Genomic DNA, 21,655 nt, shown 5'->3' on the forward strand with positions numbered 1-21,655 from the left:
GCTATTTTTTTTGATTTTGAGTTTCTTCTGTAATTTTTCCCCCTTTCCAGGGGGTGGGGGGGGGTGGAGTGGAGTGGAGTGGAGTGAGCGAAGGCGGTTCTTGGGTCAAAAAAAAAAACCACACACAACATCAACCACACAACACCCCTTGACGAGACCCCCACCAACATCACTCCGTACACACGTACACAATCACCCATCAATACTCAAACTACCTAAAAATCTTCCCAACATCCCCGTACCCCTCTATCTCCATAACTTCCAGGTACCTATCCAATTCCAATTTAAACTTATCTACTTCTTCTGGTTAGCATTAACTACTGATTACTTCTGAGACCATTCCATGCATTAACTACTCTCTGAGTAAAAGTCCCCTGTCTTACTTTCAAGCTCTGCCCCCTGGTTCTGTGACTGTCTACTCTGTTGAATAATTCATCTTCACTTATTTTATCGATACCTTTCATTATCTTAAGCATCTCTATCATATTTCCTCGTAACCGCCTCCTTTCTAGTGTATAAAGCCCTGTCTCCTTCAGCCGATCCTCATCGATTCTGGGCCGAGCTCGACTAAGCTATCCAGTAGCCCTGCGCTGAACCCTCTCCATGGCATCGATGTCCTTCCTGAGTTGTGGTGACCAAAACTGCACACTATTCTCGATGTGGCCCTCACTAAATTCTGACATTGATGATAACACCACCTCTTTTGATTTACAAATGATCTCCCTTCAAATAGAACCTAAAACCCGATTTGCTTTCCCTATAGCTGTCTGGCACTGTGCTACCTGCTTTCCTCCCGTATCTATTACCACCGCCAGATCCTTCTACTGTGTGACACGCTCCAAAATTAATCCTTACATCATGTAATCTCTATTTTCATTGTTCTTTCCCATCCCCAACACCTTACACTTTTCAGGTTAAATTACATCTGCCAATCTTTTACCCAATCTATACAAGTATCAAAACTTTCTTGTATCTGTTCATCGCCCCCTCTGCTATCCACCTCACTTCCAAGCTTTGTGTCGTCTGCAAATTTGGAAAGTTTACTCTTTACCCCATTATCCAAATCATTGATGAAAAAAATGAATAGTAATGGTCCGAGTACTGATCCCTGAGGTACCCGCTACTTACATCCTCCCAGCAAAACATCCCCCCCCAACTCACAGCCACTCTTTGCTTCCTATCACTAAACCAGTTTACAATCCAATTATCTACCTGACCAGTCACTCCACAAGCCCTCACTTTGGCTAACAACCTCCGATGTGTAACCTTATCAAATACCTTCTTAAAAAGTCTAGATATGCTATGTCCACTTCCTTTCCCTCATCCACCCAATCAGACACTGCTTCATAGAACTCTGAAAGATTTGTTAAACAGGAACTACTTTTGGTAAACCCATGCTGACTACCTTTAATTAGTTTGTATTTATTTAAATGGTTCCTCATCTGGTCCGTAATTATTGTCTTCAACACTTTCCCCACAACTGAAGTCAAACTAACAGGTCTGTAGTTTCCCAATTCTTCTCTGGATCCTTTCTTAAATAATGGTGTTGCAATTGCTACTCGTGCCTGGTGTTGGCTTTGTGGTTAGGGTGGTGGGCTTGGGGTCCTAAGGTCCTGAGTTGAACATGGGATCCTCAGTTCCTGAGTAAAAATCCTGCTTCCCATCTATCTACAATTCCAGCTGTGTGTGTGTGTGTGTGTGTGTGTGTGTGTGTGTGTGTGTGTGTGTGTGTGTGTGTGTGTGTGTGTCTGCGACCGCCGTTTCTCGACGACCGCTGGTCAGATCTGATTGAAACTTGCCAGGAATATTGCTGGGGACCCGCGGATGTGCCTTTTCATGGTTTGATATTAATCGGACGAGCGGTTCCCAAGTTACGGCCATTTATCTGTCAACCAATGACAAGACACTGTGCTACGACGACATGAATGACGTCACAATTAATGTTTATTTATTTATTTTTGCACGATTGACGTTACAATTCTTCTTCTTCTTCTTCGTTTGGTATGACGTCACAATCAACGCTGGGGACCTGAGGATGTGCCATTTCAAGGTTTGATATTAATCGGACGAGCGGTTCCCAAGTTACGGCCATTTATCTGTCAACCAATGACAAGACACTGTGCTATGACGTCATGAATGCCGTCACAATTAATGTTTTTTTTTTGCATGATCGACGTCACAATTCTTCTTCTTCTTCTTCGTTTTATATGACGTCACAATTGACGCTGGGGACCTGAGTATGTTTCCCAGGTGTTTCCCAAGTTATGGCCATTTATGATACGGTTGGTCCGATCTAATTGAAACAATGCCCCGATCCAGTCGTCGTTTACGAGAGCGAAGGAACGAAGCTGCACATACTGGCACGCACCTACGGGCACGCACTAGTTGAATTAATACCAGGTGGGGTTGACTCAGCCCGTCATCATTTTAAGGTCGGCAAAATGAGTACCAGCTTGCTGGGATGATTGAGCCATTTGAGTATCCTGCGTCGGAGTGGCGACCCGTCCAGGACTGTGCCCAATAGCCCAGGAGACTGCTTCGGCAGCTCCAATGCTCTGTGCAGAGTAGGGTCCCGATGGATGGATGGATTTACTACTCTCCAAAGTTCTGGTACCTGTCCTAACTCCAGTGAGCTATTAAATAAATTCCTTAACATCTTGCTTACCTGCTCAGCCACTTCCCTCAATACTCTTGGGTGTATATTATCTGACCCTTATCTACTCTTAGATTTCCAAGCTGTTCCTTCACTTCCTCCACTCCAACCTGGATCTTCTGTAAAAGCCCTTCCTCACCTCCTTGATAGATACTTTCAGCTATTGGCAATTTTCCTGACTGTTCTTGGATAAAAGTTGAAGCAAAATACCTGTTTAATAAGCCTGCCACCTCACCTTCCTCGCTAACACTCTCCCGGTGCTATTCCTCAATGGGCCCACACTTGTCCTAACCTGTTCTTTCCCCCTGATATACTTAAAGAATGCATTGCTGTTATCTATACTAATAAAAGGGAATGTGTGTGTATGTGTGTCAGTGTGTCCCCTCCATAACTCAAAAACTATAAAACCTAACAGCCTGAAACTTTACTTGCATACAAAGAAAACTCCAAGGACGTGAACGAGTGAAAAATTGGGTGTTTGGGTTAATTAAAACACTCCTTTTGAAGATAAATAACGGCCTTATTTAATGATATCCTTCATCAGGAGATCCTCGGCCACCTCACTCTGAAGGCGTTTCCTGGGTAACCTCGCTGGGTTCTGAAGCCGCCATGTCTCTTTTGGCCTGCTCAACCTTACCTTGACTTGCAAGAGGCCGCAACGATTTCTTCACAATAAAGTTTGTTTTTTTTCCACTTTCCTCACTCATATTAATTATCGAATGCCTGTTCATCATCGCTATGAATCGCTGGGTCGTGCATCTCAATGCTTATAAACGCCTGGAGACGTCCGCGTCCGTTGCTTTATTTCATTTCTACACATGCAATTCACCACGAGTATCTCTTAAACTAAGGAGAATGACAAAATTTAAGATCCGGACTCGAACATACAAGCAGTTGCGACTCCTCGAAAAGTGTTCATTTGTCCAATCCGGACATATATGACATTGTGGGCGTCTCCGGGAGGTGTATGTTTAATATGACAGTCGGTGATTGATAATTAAGTGCCAAAGGAGCCGTTTCCTTGGAGTCGTGTTGCCAGCACCCTACAATCTTCACACTGTCACTGAATACTGTACGTAGATCGACTTGAACAAAGTTCAGGGTGACTCACTTGCGTTGGCTACGTGTTGTTCTGTTGTGCAAAAGGCGGTGGCAGCCTCGCTGAAAATGTGAAATGTATTATATTCCACAACGTTTCCCATTTTTGTTCTTCCATTATGTGACCCGTCACTTCAACATCGATAAATACAAATAAAAATTAAACGCTTCACTTTTAAAAGTTTCTTCAAACATTTCGTGCATTGCGTGGTGAAGCCACTCGGCACGCTCTTAAACTTTAAATTGCGATCGCGTGGTTCTACACTGGAGGTAGGAAGGCAAAATAAATTAAATGATGACAATGAGAAAAAAAACATCTTTTCAGTTCTGAAGGAATCGCCACATCACGGCGGAAAAGGTGAGAGGTACGCATGCACACTCTGTCACCTGGATTCAAATCCCAACCGAGCTCGAAACTGCCCTCCTGGTGTTTCACAGGTTGGGTGATTCATCACTGTGTGTGTCGTCTCTCGGATGGATAACAAACTGGGCGTCACATCCGGAATCCCTCACCCCTCACCCCTCTCCCTCCCAACCTACCCCCCCTCTCTCCCACCTCTCTGTCTGTGTCTCTGTGTCTCTTTCTCCGACCCCCTCTCCCCCCCCCCTCCACTTCTCAATCTTTCTCTCCCAACCCTCGCCCTGGCCCCCCACCTTTTCCCCCTGTGGAGGGAACTGCAGCATGTACGAATCAGATTCGGAGCCGACCGGTGGGGTGCAAAGATCCCTGCATGTAAGATCTGGTGATTTTAAATGCTCCCACCCCAGGTCTCAAAGTGTGTGTGTGTGTGTGTGTGTGTGTGTGTGTGTGTGTGTGTGTGTGTGTGTGTGTGTGTGTGTGTGTGTGTGTGTGTGTGTGTGTATCTACATATGCAGGTTTCAGAATGTGGAGTGGAGTCCTCCCAGGGTAGGCTCAAGGTATCCACCTTCATCTCAGTAAGGGGTCACGATTCATGGACCAAGCTGTGAAGTTTTCTGTTCTCAATGTTTTGTGCCGAGGGATCTCTTCAGGATCATCGCTGAGCCCCGGACAGCTTCCAAATGCAGTTTGTTTGGAATAATATTCCCAGGGATGGTTTTTAGCTCGCATGTGAAGTAGTTCCCTGGAGCTAATGGGATGGCGCGTCGTCCGTCCGTCTGTCTGTCCACAAATACTTACAACTTCTCAGAAACTACACATACAATTTCGATGAAATTTTACCACAACCTTCATTACCTATGATGGCATTAAAAAACAGGGTCTGAAGGGGTCTACAGAGGGAGTTTACAGGGGGGAGGGGGTAGTCTCCCCAAATAGGTATTTCCTTTCTTCTCAGAAACGATACACACAATTCCGGTGAAACTTCACAAGAACCTTCATAACCCATGACCTACCAAAGTTTGTTCATAACATTAGAAGAATCTGGCTCAAAGGGGATTTAAGGGGGGTTGCCCTTCAAAATATGTATTTGCTTTCTTCTCAGAAACTACACATGCAATTCCGATGAAACTTGACCACCATCTTCACCACACGTGATGAACTAATGTTTGTTCATGAAAAAAAAATTGGGGTAGAAGGGGGTAATATGGGGGGTTGCCCCCCAAAAATATGTAATTGCTTTCTTTTCTGAAACCACACACACTATTTCGATGAAACTTGACCACAACCTTTATCACCCTTGATGTACCAAGGTTTGTTCGCGGCATTGAAAAACATCCATAGGTATTTACATTCTTCTCCGTTACATATTTTGAGGGTCATCCATGCCGACCAGTGGTTGCCTGGTTATCTTATCCAGCCACGACCAGGTGAGCGCCCACAGGTATTGCCCCTATGTTAAATATCTCTGTGAGGTTCTTTGTCATCAATCCTTTAGGTCCAGCTATCACTGATACAACTTTGGCATTCTTCAGCTTCCAGGATCGTCTCACGTCATTCTTGAGATCTTGGTGTTTGGTCATTTTCTTGATTTCTGCATCGTTTACACCTCATTCAGCAATGCCTTCTTCTCTTTTTTTATACCCAAGTATGATATTTGGTTGCAACCTTTGTTTTCAATGTTCACGCTCGATGCGATCATTAGTTCGTCCGTGAACGGTAGCTACTTCCATGTTTTCAGTGATTCATTTTGGTTCATGTTCCCGTAATTTTTCTGGAACTGGGATATCAAAGTTTTGCAGATGTGCCAGCGGATTACTTTACAAACTCTGTTGTGTCATTGTGTGTACAGCTGTTCTGACATGAGTTTGTTTTTGTGTGTGTTTGGTCATTAAGCATAATATTTAATTCCCTTTACTAACCCCACCTCGACCCCTCATCTTTCTCTCTTCTTTTTTTTTTTTAATACCACACACACACACACACACACACACACACACACACACACACACACACACACACACACACACACACACACACACACACACACACACACACACACACACACACACCTCACTCCCGCAATATTTGGTGAGGCATAGCTCAACCCATCTTCCCCCCTTCCTCGCTCTTTCCCACTTCCAAGCTTCTCTTCCTTTCTCTCTCTCAACCTCTCCGTAATACCCCTGGTCAGCAAAACGACGGGTTGTATTTGCTTGTGCCTAATATTGTTAGCCATGTCCTTCTTGTGCTCTCTTTTGGCTTGCCGAGTTATTTTCTGAATTCGCCTCTGTTTGCTCCGATACTGATACAAATCGAACTCCAGTCCTGTTATCTTCTAATACTAGTGCATGCCCCTAGGTGCGTGCCCGTACATGCGTGGCCATATGGGCAAAAAAAAAAAAAACTTTCAAACAACCAGACAGGCCGTTCCTTCGCTCTCGCATGCCCGTATGTGCAAAAAAAAAAAAACTTTCAAACAACCAGACAGGCCGTTCCTTCGCTGCCGTAAACGACGACTGGATTGGGGCATTGTGTTTAAGAAAATCGAGAAATAAAGAATACAGTCAGTTGATAAATCAAGAAAAAAAATCGAGAAAGAATACAGTAATCGTCACTGACTGGATTGGGGTATTGTGTTTAAGAAAATCGAGAAAGTACAGAAATCGAGAAAGAATACAGTAATCGTCACTATCCGGAAGTTCGCATATCGCAGTTATGATTATTCGCAATTTAGTTTTAATGGCCAATTATTCAATTAGCGCCAACGTATTTTGCCTTTTCACAAGGAAAAACACAGAGAGGAGAGGAGAGGAGAGGAGAGGAGAGAAAAAACCCGTAATGGCCAACGCGGCTGAGTTTCTCTTCACCATCAACCACGGCTACACAGCAACGCTTCCTGTCATTGGTTGATATAAAATGGCCGCAGCAACGGTTCCTGTCATTGGTTGGTAAATAAATGGCCATAACTTGGGAAGCACTTGTCCGATTAATATCAAACCTTGAAAAGGCACATCCTCAGGTCCCCAGCAATATACCTGGCAAGTTTCAATTAGATCGGACCAGTGGTTGTCGAAAAACAGCGGTCACAGACACACACACAGACACAGACACAGAGATTGCTGGAATTATAGATTTTTTTTTTTGTATACCTTGGTCGAGGCTCGTACGAGATAGATATAAAGCGATAGATATAAAGCTGAGTTTGTATCTGTGGGTCATAAGCGCCGTCACCATCTTTTCCTTTCCACATAGTTCACATTGTTGTAAATGCCTCATGTACATTTGAAGACTGAACAACACATTTTCTATCATTGAATGAAGATACCGTTTTGAGGGGAAAAACATGAACATTTTGATAACAACTCAAACGAGGCAATGAACGTTTTGTCCGCAGCGATCGTAGCAGCTGTCTATTATACGCCGCACAATGAAGGTACGTTAATTCTCATATTATACAGAGGAAAGAAAACGTGATATTTCATCAAAAAACACAACTTTGTAGGACGTCAAACACTGTTACTTTCTGTCTGCGAGACAGTGAAGTGTGGCTTATAACTCAATGTCGGCTTTCCAGAATTTACAATGACTGTTACAAGAAAAAATATCCCTCGTTTGCTTCCACTTATATGATACACGCCATACAGTATATGACCATTTATATAATACACACGATACAGTATATGACCATTTATATAATACATACTATATATGACTACTTACACACGATAGAGTATATGACCATCTATCTATAATTCCAGCAATCTGTGAGTGTGTGTCTGTCTGTCTGTCTGTCTGTTTGTTTGTTTGTTTGTCTGCGACCGCCGTTTATCGACAACCGCCAGTCCGATCTGATTGAAACTTGCCAGGAATATTGCCGGGGCCCCGCAGATGTGCCTTTTCGAGGTTTGATGTCAATCGGACGATGGTTCCCAAGTTACGGCCATTTATCTGTCAACCAATGACAAGACAGTGCTATGACATCACGAATGACGTCACAATTAAAGTTTATTATTTTTTTTATTTTCTATTTTTTGCACGATTGACGGTCTGATCTGATTGAAACTTGCCAGGAATATTGCCGGGGACCCACGGATGTGCCTTTTCAAAGTTTGATATTAATCGGATAAGCGGTTCCCAAGTTATGGCCATTTATCTGTCGCCCAATGACAAGACAGTGCTATGACATCACGAATGACGTCACAATTGATGTTTATTTATTTATTTATTTATTTATTTTTTTGCACGATTGACGGTCCGATCTGATTGAAACTTGCCAGGAATATTGTCAGGGACCTGGTGATGTGCCTTTTCGAGGTTTGATATTAATCGGACGAGCGGTTCACAAGTTACGGCCATTTATCTGTCGACCAATATCTGCTAGAGAGGGGGACAGGAGAGGGGGGGGGATGAGAGTGGGGATGAGAGTGGGGGCGAGAGAGGAGGGGGAGAGAGGAAGGGCGAGACTAGGGGGGAGAGGGGGGCAAGAGAGGGGGAGAGAGGGGGAGAGAGAGGGGGAGAAGAGAGGGGGCAAGAGAGGAGGGAGAGAGAGGGGGGTGAGAGAGAGGGGCGAGAGGGGGGGATGAGAGAGGGGGGCGAGAGAGAGGGGGCGAGAGAGGGCTGCACATACTGGCACTCACCTACGGGCACGCACCTACGGGCCTGCACTAGTTTATATAATACATACTATATATGACCACTTATATAATACATACTCTATATGACCACTCATATAATACATACTCTATATGACCACTCATATAATACATACTCTATATGACCACTCATATAATACATACTCTATATGACCACTCATATAATACATACTCTATATGACCACTCATATAATACACATACATACATCGACATACCAGATTTGGTGGTGTATTTGTTCGAGTCTTTACATCCCACATCACTGAGTCTGGGAGATCGGTGTAGTTCGGTCCCCGCTGAGTACGAACTGCTTCCTTGCTTCACGCTCAGCATTAAAAAAAAACAAAAAAACAGAGTACGGACTAACAACCACATGTTGGTCACCATAGCGCAGACTTTGATGGGCCTTATGGCCTCCTGCGTTGAACTTACTTGTAAGGTAATAATGTATGCAGTATGTGTATATTTCGGGGTTGTCACGAGGGCCTGGAGGTAGTGCAGATTATCGAGACCTTCGATTTTGACTCGGGGGGGGGGGGGGGGTTCCATTTCTCAGCCGAATTCGAAACGATCAGACTGGTGGTTCACGGGCGGCAGCACGCAGCGTCGTGTCTGCAGCAGGACACGGGGACTCAGTCGGGCACACGTGTGTTACCTTTACTCGTGGCGTTAACGATTATTTGACGAAGAGTGGGCGAGTTACATCACCAGCAACACGTGACAAATCCCAGGCTGCAGCTTCAGTTAAACGTGAGGTCTCGCCACCGGGTTCGTGAAAGACTTCGGCCAACCATGCACACTCTTTTGAGCTGCCAATCAAAAAGCCCCAAGTTAAAAGAACATGGCGTCAGGCGATATTAGGATAGCTCGGAGATACTCAACTCTCAGCCAAGTGTGGGTTCGATTCCCGACTCAATGACTGTACATTTAACGATCGGACGTGTAATTAGCCGTCGTGCCCCGTGCCCTGTACACGGATATTAGGCCGGGTGGTTGCGAACACCCCTCTCCCCCACCATGCTTGCCGAGGTTACCGGAGTGTTGGTCACTTGTTCAAATTGTAATTTTCTTCCTTTACTCGGGATGTTCAATGAAAAGCACGGCCGCAGACGGTTCACCTTCATGAGATGGACGGTTCACCTTGATTAGACGGACAATCAGAAATACAAGAAAAAGATCACGGAAAACGGTCAGTCTGGAAAGGCCCTGTCACACCTTGACGATTTAGCCAACGTATGCCTGACGTATGCCAAATTGGGCTAAAACGCCGGCACACGTTGAACATGTTATGGGTAAATTTGTATACGTTAAGAGCACGCTGAAAAACACTGCCATATGTCGTAGTACGCTGGCTTTCATCGTTGTACTTTGTGGTTGTCCTAAAATTTTACAACGCATGCTAGCGTATGATTCACACGTTCCGCTACGCTGGCCATAAGTTGTAGGCACGTTATACGATCGTCGACACACATTACTTGTAAGTTACTCATAAGTCGAAACACGTCGAGGTAATGTTTAGCATACCCGAAACTTATTTATAACCTATGAGTAACGTGTTGGAGTTACGTTACACGATCGTTGACACACGTCGAGGCACGTTACTTGCAAGTTACTCATAAGTCAAAACACGTCGAGGTAATGTTTAGCGTACCCGAAACTTATTTATAACCTATGAGTAACGTGTTGGAGTTACGTTACACGATCGTTGACACACGTCGAGGCACGTTACTTGCAAGTTACTCATAAGTCGAAACACGTCGAGGTAATGTTTAGCGGACCCAAAACTTATTTCTAACCTATGAGTAATGTGCTTTGAACCTATGTGTAACGTACCTCCAACGCATATTGACGTTTTTGATTGACGTCTTCCGGACGCCCACGGAACTTACTGAACGTGTTTCTAATTTACAGCTACCGTATAACGTCGTTTTGGCTACGTAAAAAAAAAAACAACAATAACTTCCGATATTTCGTCACGTGCCGTTACGTCACGTCCGATTGCCTCTTCAGTTTGCTCATGTCTTATTCTTAGTTCCTCCTCTGTGAATATTTTCTGTTTGAGGATATTGTCACGTCAACGTCGAAACTTAAAAGCAAATGTCCGAATATATTTTAAAATTCGTGATAGACTAAAAAATAATAATCATGAAAAACAACAACAACAACAACAACAACAACAACAACAACAACAACTTCAGATATTTCGTCACGTGCCTTCACGGAGCCAAGGAGAAAAAAAAGAAAATGTGCCTTGACGGAGAAAATAAGTTTTGGGTATGCTAAACATTACCTCGACGTGTTTCGACTTATGAGTAACTTACAAGGAACTTGTGTCGACGTGTGTCAACAATCGCATATCGTGCCTACAACTTATTCCCAGCGTAGCGGAACGTGTGAGCCATACGGCGAGTACGTCATAAAATTTTCAGCATGCTTGAAATTTCAAGACGTACTAAACGTACCACGAAATATGACAGCATATTTCATCGTTTTTCAGCGTGCTCTTAACGTATACACAACTTACCCATAACGTATTCGACGTGTGCCAGCGTTTTAGACACATTTTTCATGGGTCGGCATACGCTGGCAAAATCGTCAAGGTGTGACTGCGATGTTGACACTTCCAATTCTCAGGCGGTTATGATTTAAATCGGCGTGCGGCAGGTTTTTAACAGGCTACGCCACGAGTTCGTCGGCAATACGTGCAGCACGCTATGCCTAAGTTAAACTATCTTTGGGCATAGGTTGTGAACGCCGCCAACAGGCTAAGCATTCGTTGGTATAAGTTATCTCTAAGATAACGAAATGTTCTGTGCCCGTTACTAATATGTTATGCATACGACCAAAACTTAAAAAAAACATCTAAATTTCAGCGTACGCCAACGTTTTACATACATTTTTATACGTTGCCATTGCTGGCTAAATCATCAAGGTGTGACAGCGCCTTAACCAAGGGTCAAGTGAGGACGTGATGTTAAAAATCGTAACATTATCATCATTATGTATTTAAAACCACCACAACCACAACTAACCACACGAGCCGTCCCCGCCCACAGGTGATCATCTGGCCCTCCGGTGCCCCTGGCGACCTCAGTCCACCCTGAAAGTCTGCACGCCTCTCCGTGTGGATGGGAAAGGGGGAGGGGGCCAAGGAGGGTCAGCCACCAGCGAGCCCTCCGCCCCTCCTCCTCCCTCCTCCTCCCCCGGGTGTTCAGTTCATGATCCGCCGCACGTGCTCCACTTGTTTCCAGCCCCGTCGTTTCCTGCGACGTTTCCCTCCGTCCGCCCGTGTGAATCGCCCAAAGCGTCACCGACATCGATCGCAGGTGAACGAGTGTCAAACATCACCTGCTTTGGAGTCATCGATCATCAGTCACGTGACGGTGGGTTCTCCCGCTGTTAACGACTCGTCGATAATAAAAAAAAAACGAAAACTTTCCTTCATGTTCCAGGGTGACCGAGAGGAAGAAGAGAGTTATCTATCGCACGATGTCGGAACGCTTATCGTTGTCGTGGTGACATCCATTTCGGAAAGAATGAACGAATTGCGCATGATGATCGTCGTCGCCGTCTCGAGGACTTCAACTTGTTGCTCGCACAGGGGCTGCGACCCCTCGGCTCTCTGAAGTCTCGGCACATCGTGCTCGGTGTGCGGTGTCCGTCGGGTCAGGTTATGTGAGATCCCTGCCGCGATGCTGTAACGACGACAACGCAACGGAGGCAACACCGGGCGCAACTTTTCGTCCGTTCCAGGGAGTCTTGCCAAGAGAGCTTTGCGGTTTGTGGTTGGTTATGCCTTTGGCCGTATTTCCTGTTAGTTTGGAAGAGAGTGCGAGTCGCGACTCGCTACGGGCGACCCCTCGCTAGGGGAGGCATGCCGAACACGAGCGTCGAGCAGATCGCGCACGGTCACCTGGATTTTCACGACCTCGTGTACCTGACGATGGAGGTCGTCATAGCCCTCTTGGCCATCGCGGGCAACGTCCTCGTGTGTTGGGCCGTGCTGGTCAACAGCAACCTCCACAACGTCACCAACTACTTCCTCGTGTCGCTCGCCGTGGCGGACATCGCCGTCGGTGTCCTTGGAATACCCTTTGCGATCATCCTGAGTGTCCGTCTGAGCACCAACTTCTACGGGTGTCTGTTCCTCGCCTGCTTCGTGCTGGTGCTCACACAGAGTTCCATCTTCAGCATGCTCGCCGTCGCCATCGATCGCTACCTGGCGGTGAGCATCCACCTCCGGTGAGACCCTCACGATGACAGGCGACCCCATTCCGTGCACTGTGGTTGTGATGTTCTCGGTGAAACACGTGCTGCACATGGAAAACGTTTCTCAACACCCACCCGTGTGTGTGTGTGTGTGTGTGTGTGTGTGTATATGTGTTTGTTTGTATGTGTGTGCGTGTGCGTGCGTGAGCGTGCGTGAGCGTGTTTGTGTGTGCGTGTTTGTGTGTGAGCGTGTTTGTGTGTGAGCGTGTTTGTGTGTGAGCGTGTTTGTGTGTGAGCGTGTTTGTGTGTGAGCGTGTTTGCGTGTTTGTGTGTGTGCATGTGCGTGCGTGAGCGTGTTTGTGTGTGTGTGTGTTTGTTTGTGTGCGTGTGCGTGCGTGAGCGTGTTTGTGTGTGAGCGTGTTTGTGTGTGAGCGTGTTTGTGTGTTTGTGTGTGAGCGTGTTTGTGTGTTTGTGTGTGAGCGTGTTTGTGTGTGTGCGTGTGTGCGTGTTTGTGTGTGAGCGTGTTTGTGTGTGTGCGTGTGTGCGTGTTTGTGTGTGAGCGTGTTTGTGTGTGTGCGTGTGTGCGTGTGTGCGTGTTTGCGTGTTTGCGTGTGTGCGTGTTTGCGTGTGTGCGTGTTTGCGTGTGCGTGTGTGCGTGTGTGCGTGTGATTGTGTCGAGGGTGAGAGGATGTCAATTTAGTGCATGAAGCTCAAAGTGGCCAAACATATAACAAAGGTTCGAGATCACAGTGGTGGGTTCTTCAGATTAGTGATGTTAACCTCACTCGGTTAACCAGCATCCAGTGACCTAGTCTCGTTAATAAGGTCTTGATTCGTGAATAAAGCTTCTCCTCGTCCGGTTGTGTTGTTTGGCGAGAACCGCCAAACAACAAAACCTTCAATAAGTAGTTTCTGGCACAGAACGATTCCAAAAAGTAACGAACAGGAAAGCTGGGGAAGGAAACGCACCAGGGGAGACAGAGACAGAGAGACAGAGACAGAGAGACAGAGACAGTGAGACAGAGACAGTGAGACAGAGACAGTGAGACAGAGACAGTGAGACAGAGACAGTGAGACAGAGACAGTGAGACAGAGACAGTGAGACAGAGAGTGAGACAAAGAGACAGAGAGTGAGACAAAGAGACAGAGAGTGAGACAAAGAGACAGAGAGTGAGACAAAGAGACAGAGAGTGAGACAAAGAGACAGAGAGACAGAGAGACAGAGAGACAGAGAGACAGAGAGACAGAGAGACAGAGTATCTTTAAAGAGAAAAGGAGGGAAGAACAAATATTAGTAAAAACAATAAATAAAAGAAACCAATGTCACCTGCAGGGTGATCTGCATCTTGTCAAAAGGTGACCACGTGTGACTTCTTTAAGGTCACACTGAGGTGAACAGAGCTGCCATCCACCAGGAGCGACACCTTGAGGAATATCTGCCTACGAGAGATTCCCATGAGAATCGTTCTACAGAGTAACCATGAAAAATGTGTTTGCCTCATAACGTCACCAAATGACGTCATAATGTCTCAGGCTTGACATATCTAGAAAGCACTCATCGAGGTGTTCAATTTGAGGTACTACACGAGATGGTTCCTAAAACTTGAAAATTTGACCTTGGGGTCAAATATGTTTGACCTCAGGCGCAAACCATGAAGGTCAAGGCCAATCGCCACCAAAAATTAATCAGCTGAGCACCAGACCATGAACTATATTCCCATAAAGTTTGAAGACGATTCGATTCAAATTACTCAAAAAATAAGGGTTTCGTCGACTCCCCTGATTTGCGACAAAGTGACCTTAACCTTTGACCTTGACCTTCAAAATTTTATGCGCTGAAAGGGACCTCTATAGGCCTCTGATATGCGGAAGTTACAAAAATTTCCAATGATAACTGTGCTCTGCAGAATTTTTTATACGTGATTACAGACAAAAAAAAAAAAACATACAAGCTGACTAACATATCTTGCAAAAACTTCGTTTTGGCAAGATAATAAAAAAGGTAAAATACAGGTGGAGAAAATAGAGAAAATAGCGTGGAAGCTTCTTGTGGAGCTCGGGGAACGCAGGTTGTCGAGACAAGGGGACAAATTGAGGACAGCAAGACTACTACTACTACTACTACTACTACTACTACTACATTTCATGGCCACAATTATTCTCGCCATTTGCGGGGTCGATCGGGGGGGGGGGGAGGATCGTTGGCCCAAGTCTTTCACGAACTGGCTGGCAAGGACCGACGTGACTGCAACTGAAGGCGATTTTGGCAGAAATTTTAAATTTTTTCACGGCGCTCGTGATCATCGCCCGCTCTTCGTTGAAAGACACAGTCGGATCTTTATTGTCCACCAACGAACGATAGCACATAGGACGGTCAGCTTAACTTCCATTCACAACGCGTTTTGTGGCACGAAGCACCAATCCGATGCTCGGGTCGGGAATCGAACCCAGCCGACCAAGGTCAAAGTTAAGCGTGCACGACTTGTCTGCACCATCCTTTCGGACTAATTGAGAACATAAAGAAAAGGAGGAAACACAAATGGAGCGAAATTTCAAAGCAGTAGATAAAACCGTTTTATAGGAGGATAAAACGCAGTGAAAGGAAAAGAAATCAAACAAGTGAAAAGAGAGAAAGGGTGCTGGGGGTGAAAGGGGCAGAGGCTCCAACAAACAACCAAAGCAAATTGAGGACAGAAAGAGAGGTCAGATTTCTTCATTTCAATGTTCAGATGGCAACATACAGGAGGAAGGGAGAAAGTCATGAGATTACTTAATTTTGTGATCCTAACACAATAATATATATATATATATATATATATATATATATATATATATATATATATATATATATATATATATATATATATATATATTACTTTCTATGAAAGCGAAAGGAAGACACATGGCCAGTAAGGCATTCTGCTGAAGTGGAAACCAAATATATAAATAAATAAATAGAGATACTCAATATATACAGTATAGTGGATGTACATCGACTCCATATATACGGAATAGTGGATGTACATCGACTCCATATATACGGTATAGTGGATGTACATCGACTCCACATATACGGTATAGTGGATGTACATAGACTCCATATATACAGTATAGTGGATGTACATAGACTCCATATATACATTATAGTGGATGTACATAGACTCCATATATACGGTATATTGGATGTACATAGACTCCATATATACGGTATAGTGGATGTACATAGACTCCATATATACAGTATAGTGGATGTACATAGACTCCATATATACATTATAGTGGATGTACATAGACTCCATATATACGGTATATTGGATGTACATAGACTGCATATATACGGTATAGTGGATGTACATAGACTCCATATTTACGGTATAGTGGATGTACATAGACTCCATATATACAGTATAGTGGATGTACATAGACTCCATATATACAGTATATTGGATGTACATAGACTGCATATATACGGTGTAGTGGATGTACATAGACTCCATATATACAGTATAGTGGATGTACATGGACTCCATATATACAGTATATTGGATGTACATAGACTCCATATATACGGTTTAGTGGATGTACATAGACTGCATATATACGGAATAGTGGATGTACATAGACTCCATATATATGGTATAGTGGATGTACATAGACTGCATATATACGGTATAGTGGATGTACATAGACTCCATATATACGGTATAGTGGATGTACATAGACTGCATATATACGGTATAGTGGATGTACATAGACTCCATATATACGGTATAGTGGATGTACATAGACTGCATATATACGGTATAGTGGATGTACATAGACTCCATATATACAGTGTAGTGGATATATATATATATATATATATATATATATATATATATATATATATATATATATATATATATATATATATATATATAGTTTGGAGCAACGTGTTGGTAAGTCGATCGATTATAAATGCTCATGAATTATAAATGAATATCAGTAATTAATTACTTATGTTTGCAAATGCACATTTTTTTTGTGCAGACATTGGCATCACTTGGACACCATTTGCAAGATGTCTGCATTGTTGTAACTTATATTTTTACAATAAATAGAGCAACGTTGAAACCCCAGCATCAGGTACCCCTAACAAGTTGCAGACAATTTCTCAATGTGCTGATGGAGATATACATTTGCACGTGACCAATGCACCGAGCTGTGAGGTGGTGCTTCTCTATAATGCAGATAACTCTGAAGTTAAATGGAAGGACTCTGACCTGTGCAGTGTGAATGTGCAGTGGGTTCCTCATGGGAAGTGAGAGGATGAGATTGGGGGGGGGGGAGGTGAGGGGGGTAGCAGGGAGACAAGAGTCAAATAAAAGTTATGAACCAGCAAGTAAAGATCTGACTTTGTTATCCCTCTTCTTGGTCTTCTTCATTTCCTCTTATTCTTCCAAACCCATTCATCTCAACCTTCTCCACCATGACCCACCTGCCCCACCCCCCAAATATTCCTCTGCTTTGATGCCTCCAGGTACAACGAATTGGTAACGGAGAATCGTGCCAAGGGAATTGTGGCTCTTTGCTGGATATTATCATTTGCAATCGGCCTCCTTCCGATGCTGGGCTGGAACAACTTGGATGAATTGCAGGCAAACTGCTCCAAAGGATTCCAAAATGGCAGCAAACTCTGCGTCATCGACTGTCGCTGCAGCACCATCGAGTGTGGCTTTGAGAAGGTCATCACCCTGCACTACATGGTCTCTTTCAATTTCTTCGGCTGCGTTCTGGGGCCACTCGTTGTCATGATGGGAATATACATGAAGATATTTATGGTCGCAAGACAGCAGCTCCACGCTATCAAGCACAAGGGTACCGGAATACCCAGTGTAGAGCGCTCGAGGACATTCTGGCAGAAAGAAATGCACGCTGCCAGGTCCCTGTCCATCATCGTCATCATCTTCACCATATCGTGGTTGCCTCTGCACATTGCCAACTGTGTTGGCTACTACTGCCAAAGCTGTTCCCGCTCAAAATGGCTGATGTACTCGAGCATCTTGCTGTCGCATGCAAACTCAGCCATGAACCCGATCGTCTACGCTTACCGCCTGCGTGAGTTCCGGCACACGTTCCGGCGGATCCTCAAGCAGCAGTTGGTGTTGCAAGCGGGCGAGCGAAGACCTCCGCAGGATGGCTCGAACGCAGTGCTTGCGGTCGTGAGCGCATATCCAGACAACGGGTCCACGTTGTAATGGCGGTGGTCACGCTGACAGTTTGGGTGAAATCGCAGCGACGTTTGCGCGCTAATGTACTCTTCGAGTCCACCACGGTTTGGGCGATGTTTGCAGCATTGCAAGATGATGAGCACGGCGATGACACGAGCATAGTCTACCGAGTGCGGTAACGTCGATGTCGAGAGCATGATGTGAGTGTACGGTCGTTTGATACAATGCCTTGTTTGTGTTGATTGTGTTGTGATGTCGGCCGACTGCTCATCTGCACAAAAATCCTCCCAAAACAGGAAACGTGGAGGGCAGGAGGCGTATTGCCTAGCAAGATTACGAGTCGAAGTGTATATATATATATATATATATATATATATATATATATATATATATATATATATATATATATATATATATATATATATATATATATGCTCTCAAGACTTGTGAGCGGTGTAAGCCTTTTGGACTATTACCGTGGGCCCGACATCTCCCACCTGAACTTTTAAAAGACCTCGGATGTCTTATCGTTATGATGATGGTGATGCGTGCGCAATTGTTGGGTCCATTGTCATTCTTACTGAAAAGATGGTTGTACCTACAATGGCGGAATTGTATAAACCCAAATGCCTGTGAATAAATAGGTTTTTTTTCTGAAAGAAAGAAAGCTGCTATTTTATCGAGCAATGTGCTTTGAATGGTTTTGTTTAGTTTTCATTTACTGTTAAGTTAATCGCCACGACTGTTCTTACGTGTGGCAGCTTGGTTGCCGGCGAGCTATCATTTTGGGGCTCGAACTCAGAACCCTAAGATCCCAAGCCAACGACCTGTCTCGACTGTTTCACCGAGTTGCTCTTCGTGCGTGCGTGCGTGCGTTGCCAGCCACGCAGGTGTAACTTGAAAAGCCAAACTGATCACAGTCACCGGTGGCTGCATCCGGGTTGCACCGGAGTGAAGCCGCGGTCACGAACGCCGGTCTCAGCAACATGACCTTTGTGCACAGGATCATTGTCGTGGAGGAGCACACTTTTGATCAACGACCCTCGCCATATTTCCTTGATTGCCTGTTGCAGTTTTTTTGCACGAGGCACCCCTGTGATTGACTGTCGTATTGAGAGACATGTGGTCAGTGAATCAGCAGGATTCCCTTGGCAACCCAGAAGATCTTGGTCATCGACCTTACTGGTTAAGGTTTGGGTGTGAAATTTATTGGGTGATGGTGATCTCTTGTGCTTCCATTGTAAGGATTCCAAAATGGTTTCAGGATGACCATTGCTGAATATGGTTACCAAGTGAATGATAAAGTCAGCTGGACGGGAATGAAACAGTTTGAGGAGCTTGCGACAAGGCGCTCGCCATTGTTGTCAATCGTGAGTGTCAAGGTTTTGGAGAATCCATCTTACTGAGACCTTGGACGTGCCCAAGTGTTATGGATGATGGAGAAAACATTGCCTCGACTTTGTCATCGATTATTTCTTGTGATTAATGTCTCGACCTGCAAACTGCGTAACGGCTTTGTGCAATCCATTACATCTGTCGGTCCGAGGTCATCTTCATGGGGTCAACCGCCTATTGGGATACACATAGAACGTGAGGGCGCACCTCCTCGCCATGCACGTGGAAGGTGAGAGCGCACCCCCTCGCCATGCACATGGAAGGTTTGGGCGCACCCCCTCGCCATGCACGTGGAAGGTTAGGGCGCACCCCCTCGCCATGCACGTGGAAGGTTTGGGCGCACCCCCTCGCCATGCACGTGGAAGGTTTGGGCGCACCCCCTCGCCATGCACATGGAAGGTTTGGGTGCACCCCCTCGCCATGCACGTGGAAGGTTAGGGCGCACCTCCTCACCATGCACGTGGAAGGTGAGGGCGCACCCCTCGCCATGCACGTGGAAGGTTAGGGCGCACCTCCTCACCATGCACGTGGAAGGTGAGGGCGCACCCCTCGCCATGCACGTGGAAGGTGAGGGCGCACCACCTCGCCATACAGGGCCATCATGGATTCACAGGGAGCGAACACCTTCTTTGCGCACATATTTGATGACACCTCGATCCTCCAATTAAATAGGATCCATAATTAGATGACGCAACAAACTTTGTATTGTACTCAGCAAGTCAGATGAATGAAACGAACGGGAGATAACGAGCATAAATGGGAGTTGGTGATGAGAAAGCAGTTTGAGGGTTCCAAACACAACCTGGTCTCATATATGAGAAGCGTGGGATCGATGAGTGTCGACTGCAGGGAAACGAGTCTGTTACAAAATCTGAAATTTATATTTAACAACAACCATGCTGTAGTAAAAGTGGTTATTACCTCGAAATCAAGATAACCGTGCATACAAATACCCTGTGCACATCAGATCCCAGGTTAACCCGACGGGAGGTAACACCCTGTGTCCATCAGAGCCCAGGTTAACCCGACGGGAGGTAACACCCTGTGTCCATCAGAGCCCAGGTTAACCCGACAGCCGGTGATTCCACTTGGATTGTGACTTTTGGAGTTCATTTGTAATTACTAGTGGAATCGGTACTTATTGGGTTCCTCCTGGTACTTAGCGCACTCTCTCTCTCCCATCGTTATGAACTTGGAAAGAGAAAGAGAAATCATATTTAATTACTCGACTGTTATCGCTCGTTATTATCCGAGCTGTACATCCTTCGCGTGTAATTATGATCCTCTTTATGGTGATCATGGAAAGCACCATTAATATAGAATATTCCTAATGACGTCACGGAATTCCCCAAATGACAAACTGCCATCCATATTTAAATTGCTTATGCTCGTCGTTGCTGCACAGTAATTTATGTTATGGTCAGGGTTCCGGCAAGCAATGGCATACTCCTTTCGAAAGTTGTCATTTTGTCATGGTATAATCATATCGTGATTGCCAAAGAAATGCAGAGAAAAAAAAACGGTGGCGTGTTCACCTCTGACGTCACAACCGATACGACAAGCACAACGACGTAACCGGAGACACCTGGCTCACCACATTTTTGGCCTGCTATTGATCCTGATCGGAGTTCATTTCAGAGGACATCAAGAAATTCAGTGTGATTGACAACCAGGCCATTTTGACGACACCTCGTGTACAATGACGTCACGTGTGCGTTCTTACGTACCATATATCATCCGTGCTCTTTTGTAGCTCATACATCACGGATGTGCTGCACTGTGCGCGTTTCAGAGCACATTAGCAGACAATATAGGAAAAAAGATGAATTACTTCCTTTACACAACACCAAGCGGTTTATAGGAAGTGGGTACTTAAGGCGAAGCCAATAATGTGACAATGAAGGCAAAAAGTTTTTCAAACAAGATTAAATGTCCAGAATATGCAGATATATTAAACATAGAATATATATATATATATATATATATATTAAACATAGAATATATATATATATATTAAACATAGAATATATATATATATATATATATATATATATATATATATATATATACACATACATA

At 44.8% G+C, this 21,655-nt stretch overlaps 1 protein-coding gene and 1 long non-coding RNA gene across 3 annotated transcripts in view; one reads left to right on the plus strand and one right to left on the minus strand.

Annotated features, from left to right (window-relative positions):
* LOC147011239 (uncharacterized) overlaps positions 1 to 21,655 on the minus strand; it is a 202,695-nt gene that overhangs the window by 126,818 nt on the left and 54,222 nt on the right. The window lies entirely within an intron of this gene.
* Positions 11,917 to 18,572, plus strand: LOC147011243 (adenosine receptor A2b-like). Of its 2 annotated transcripts, XR_015052290.1 has the most exons (3): positions 11,917 to 13,004; positions 17,491 to 18,381; positions 18,478 to 18,540. XR_015052290.1 is itself a non-coding variant. In XM_085859236.1 (2 exons), the coding sequence occupies exons 1-2, from the start codon at positions 12,637 to 12,639 to the stop codon at positions 18,206 to 18,208; spliced, it is 1,086 nt and encodes a 361-aa protein (XP_085715362.1). In that variant the 5' UTR covers positions 11,917 to 12,636; the 3' UTR covers positions 18,209 to 18,572. The 2 variants fall into 2 exon arrangements, 1 of the variants encoding a protein (XP_085715362.1); XM_085859236.1 differs by having other exon boundaries at positions 17,491 to 18,572.

This window comes from Eptatretus burgeri, chromosome 16, assembly GCF_056783735.1.
Source record: "Eptatretus burgeri isolate ZD-2024b chromosome 16, Ebu_testis_v1, whole genome shotgun sequence".
Taxonomy (NCBI): domain Eukaryota; kingdom Metazoa; phylum Chordata; class Myxini; order Myxiniformes; family Myxinidae; genus Eptatretus; species Eptatretus burgeri.

What these genes read in the sequence shown, in the direction of transcription:
- LOC147011243 (XM_085859236.1), top strand. Translation starts at nt 12,637, where the DNA reads ATGCCGAACACGAGCGTCGAGCAGATCGCGCACGGTCACCTGGATTTT. An exon ending in GCGGTGAGCATCCACCTCCG is followed by an intron (nt 13,005 to 17,490) that starts GTGAGACCCTCA and finishes TGATGCCTCCAG; the next exon opens with GTACAACGAATTGGTAACGG.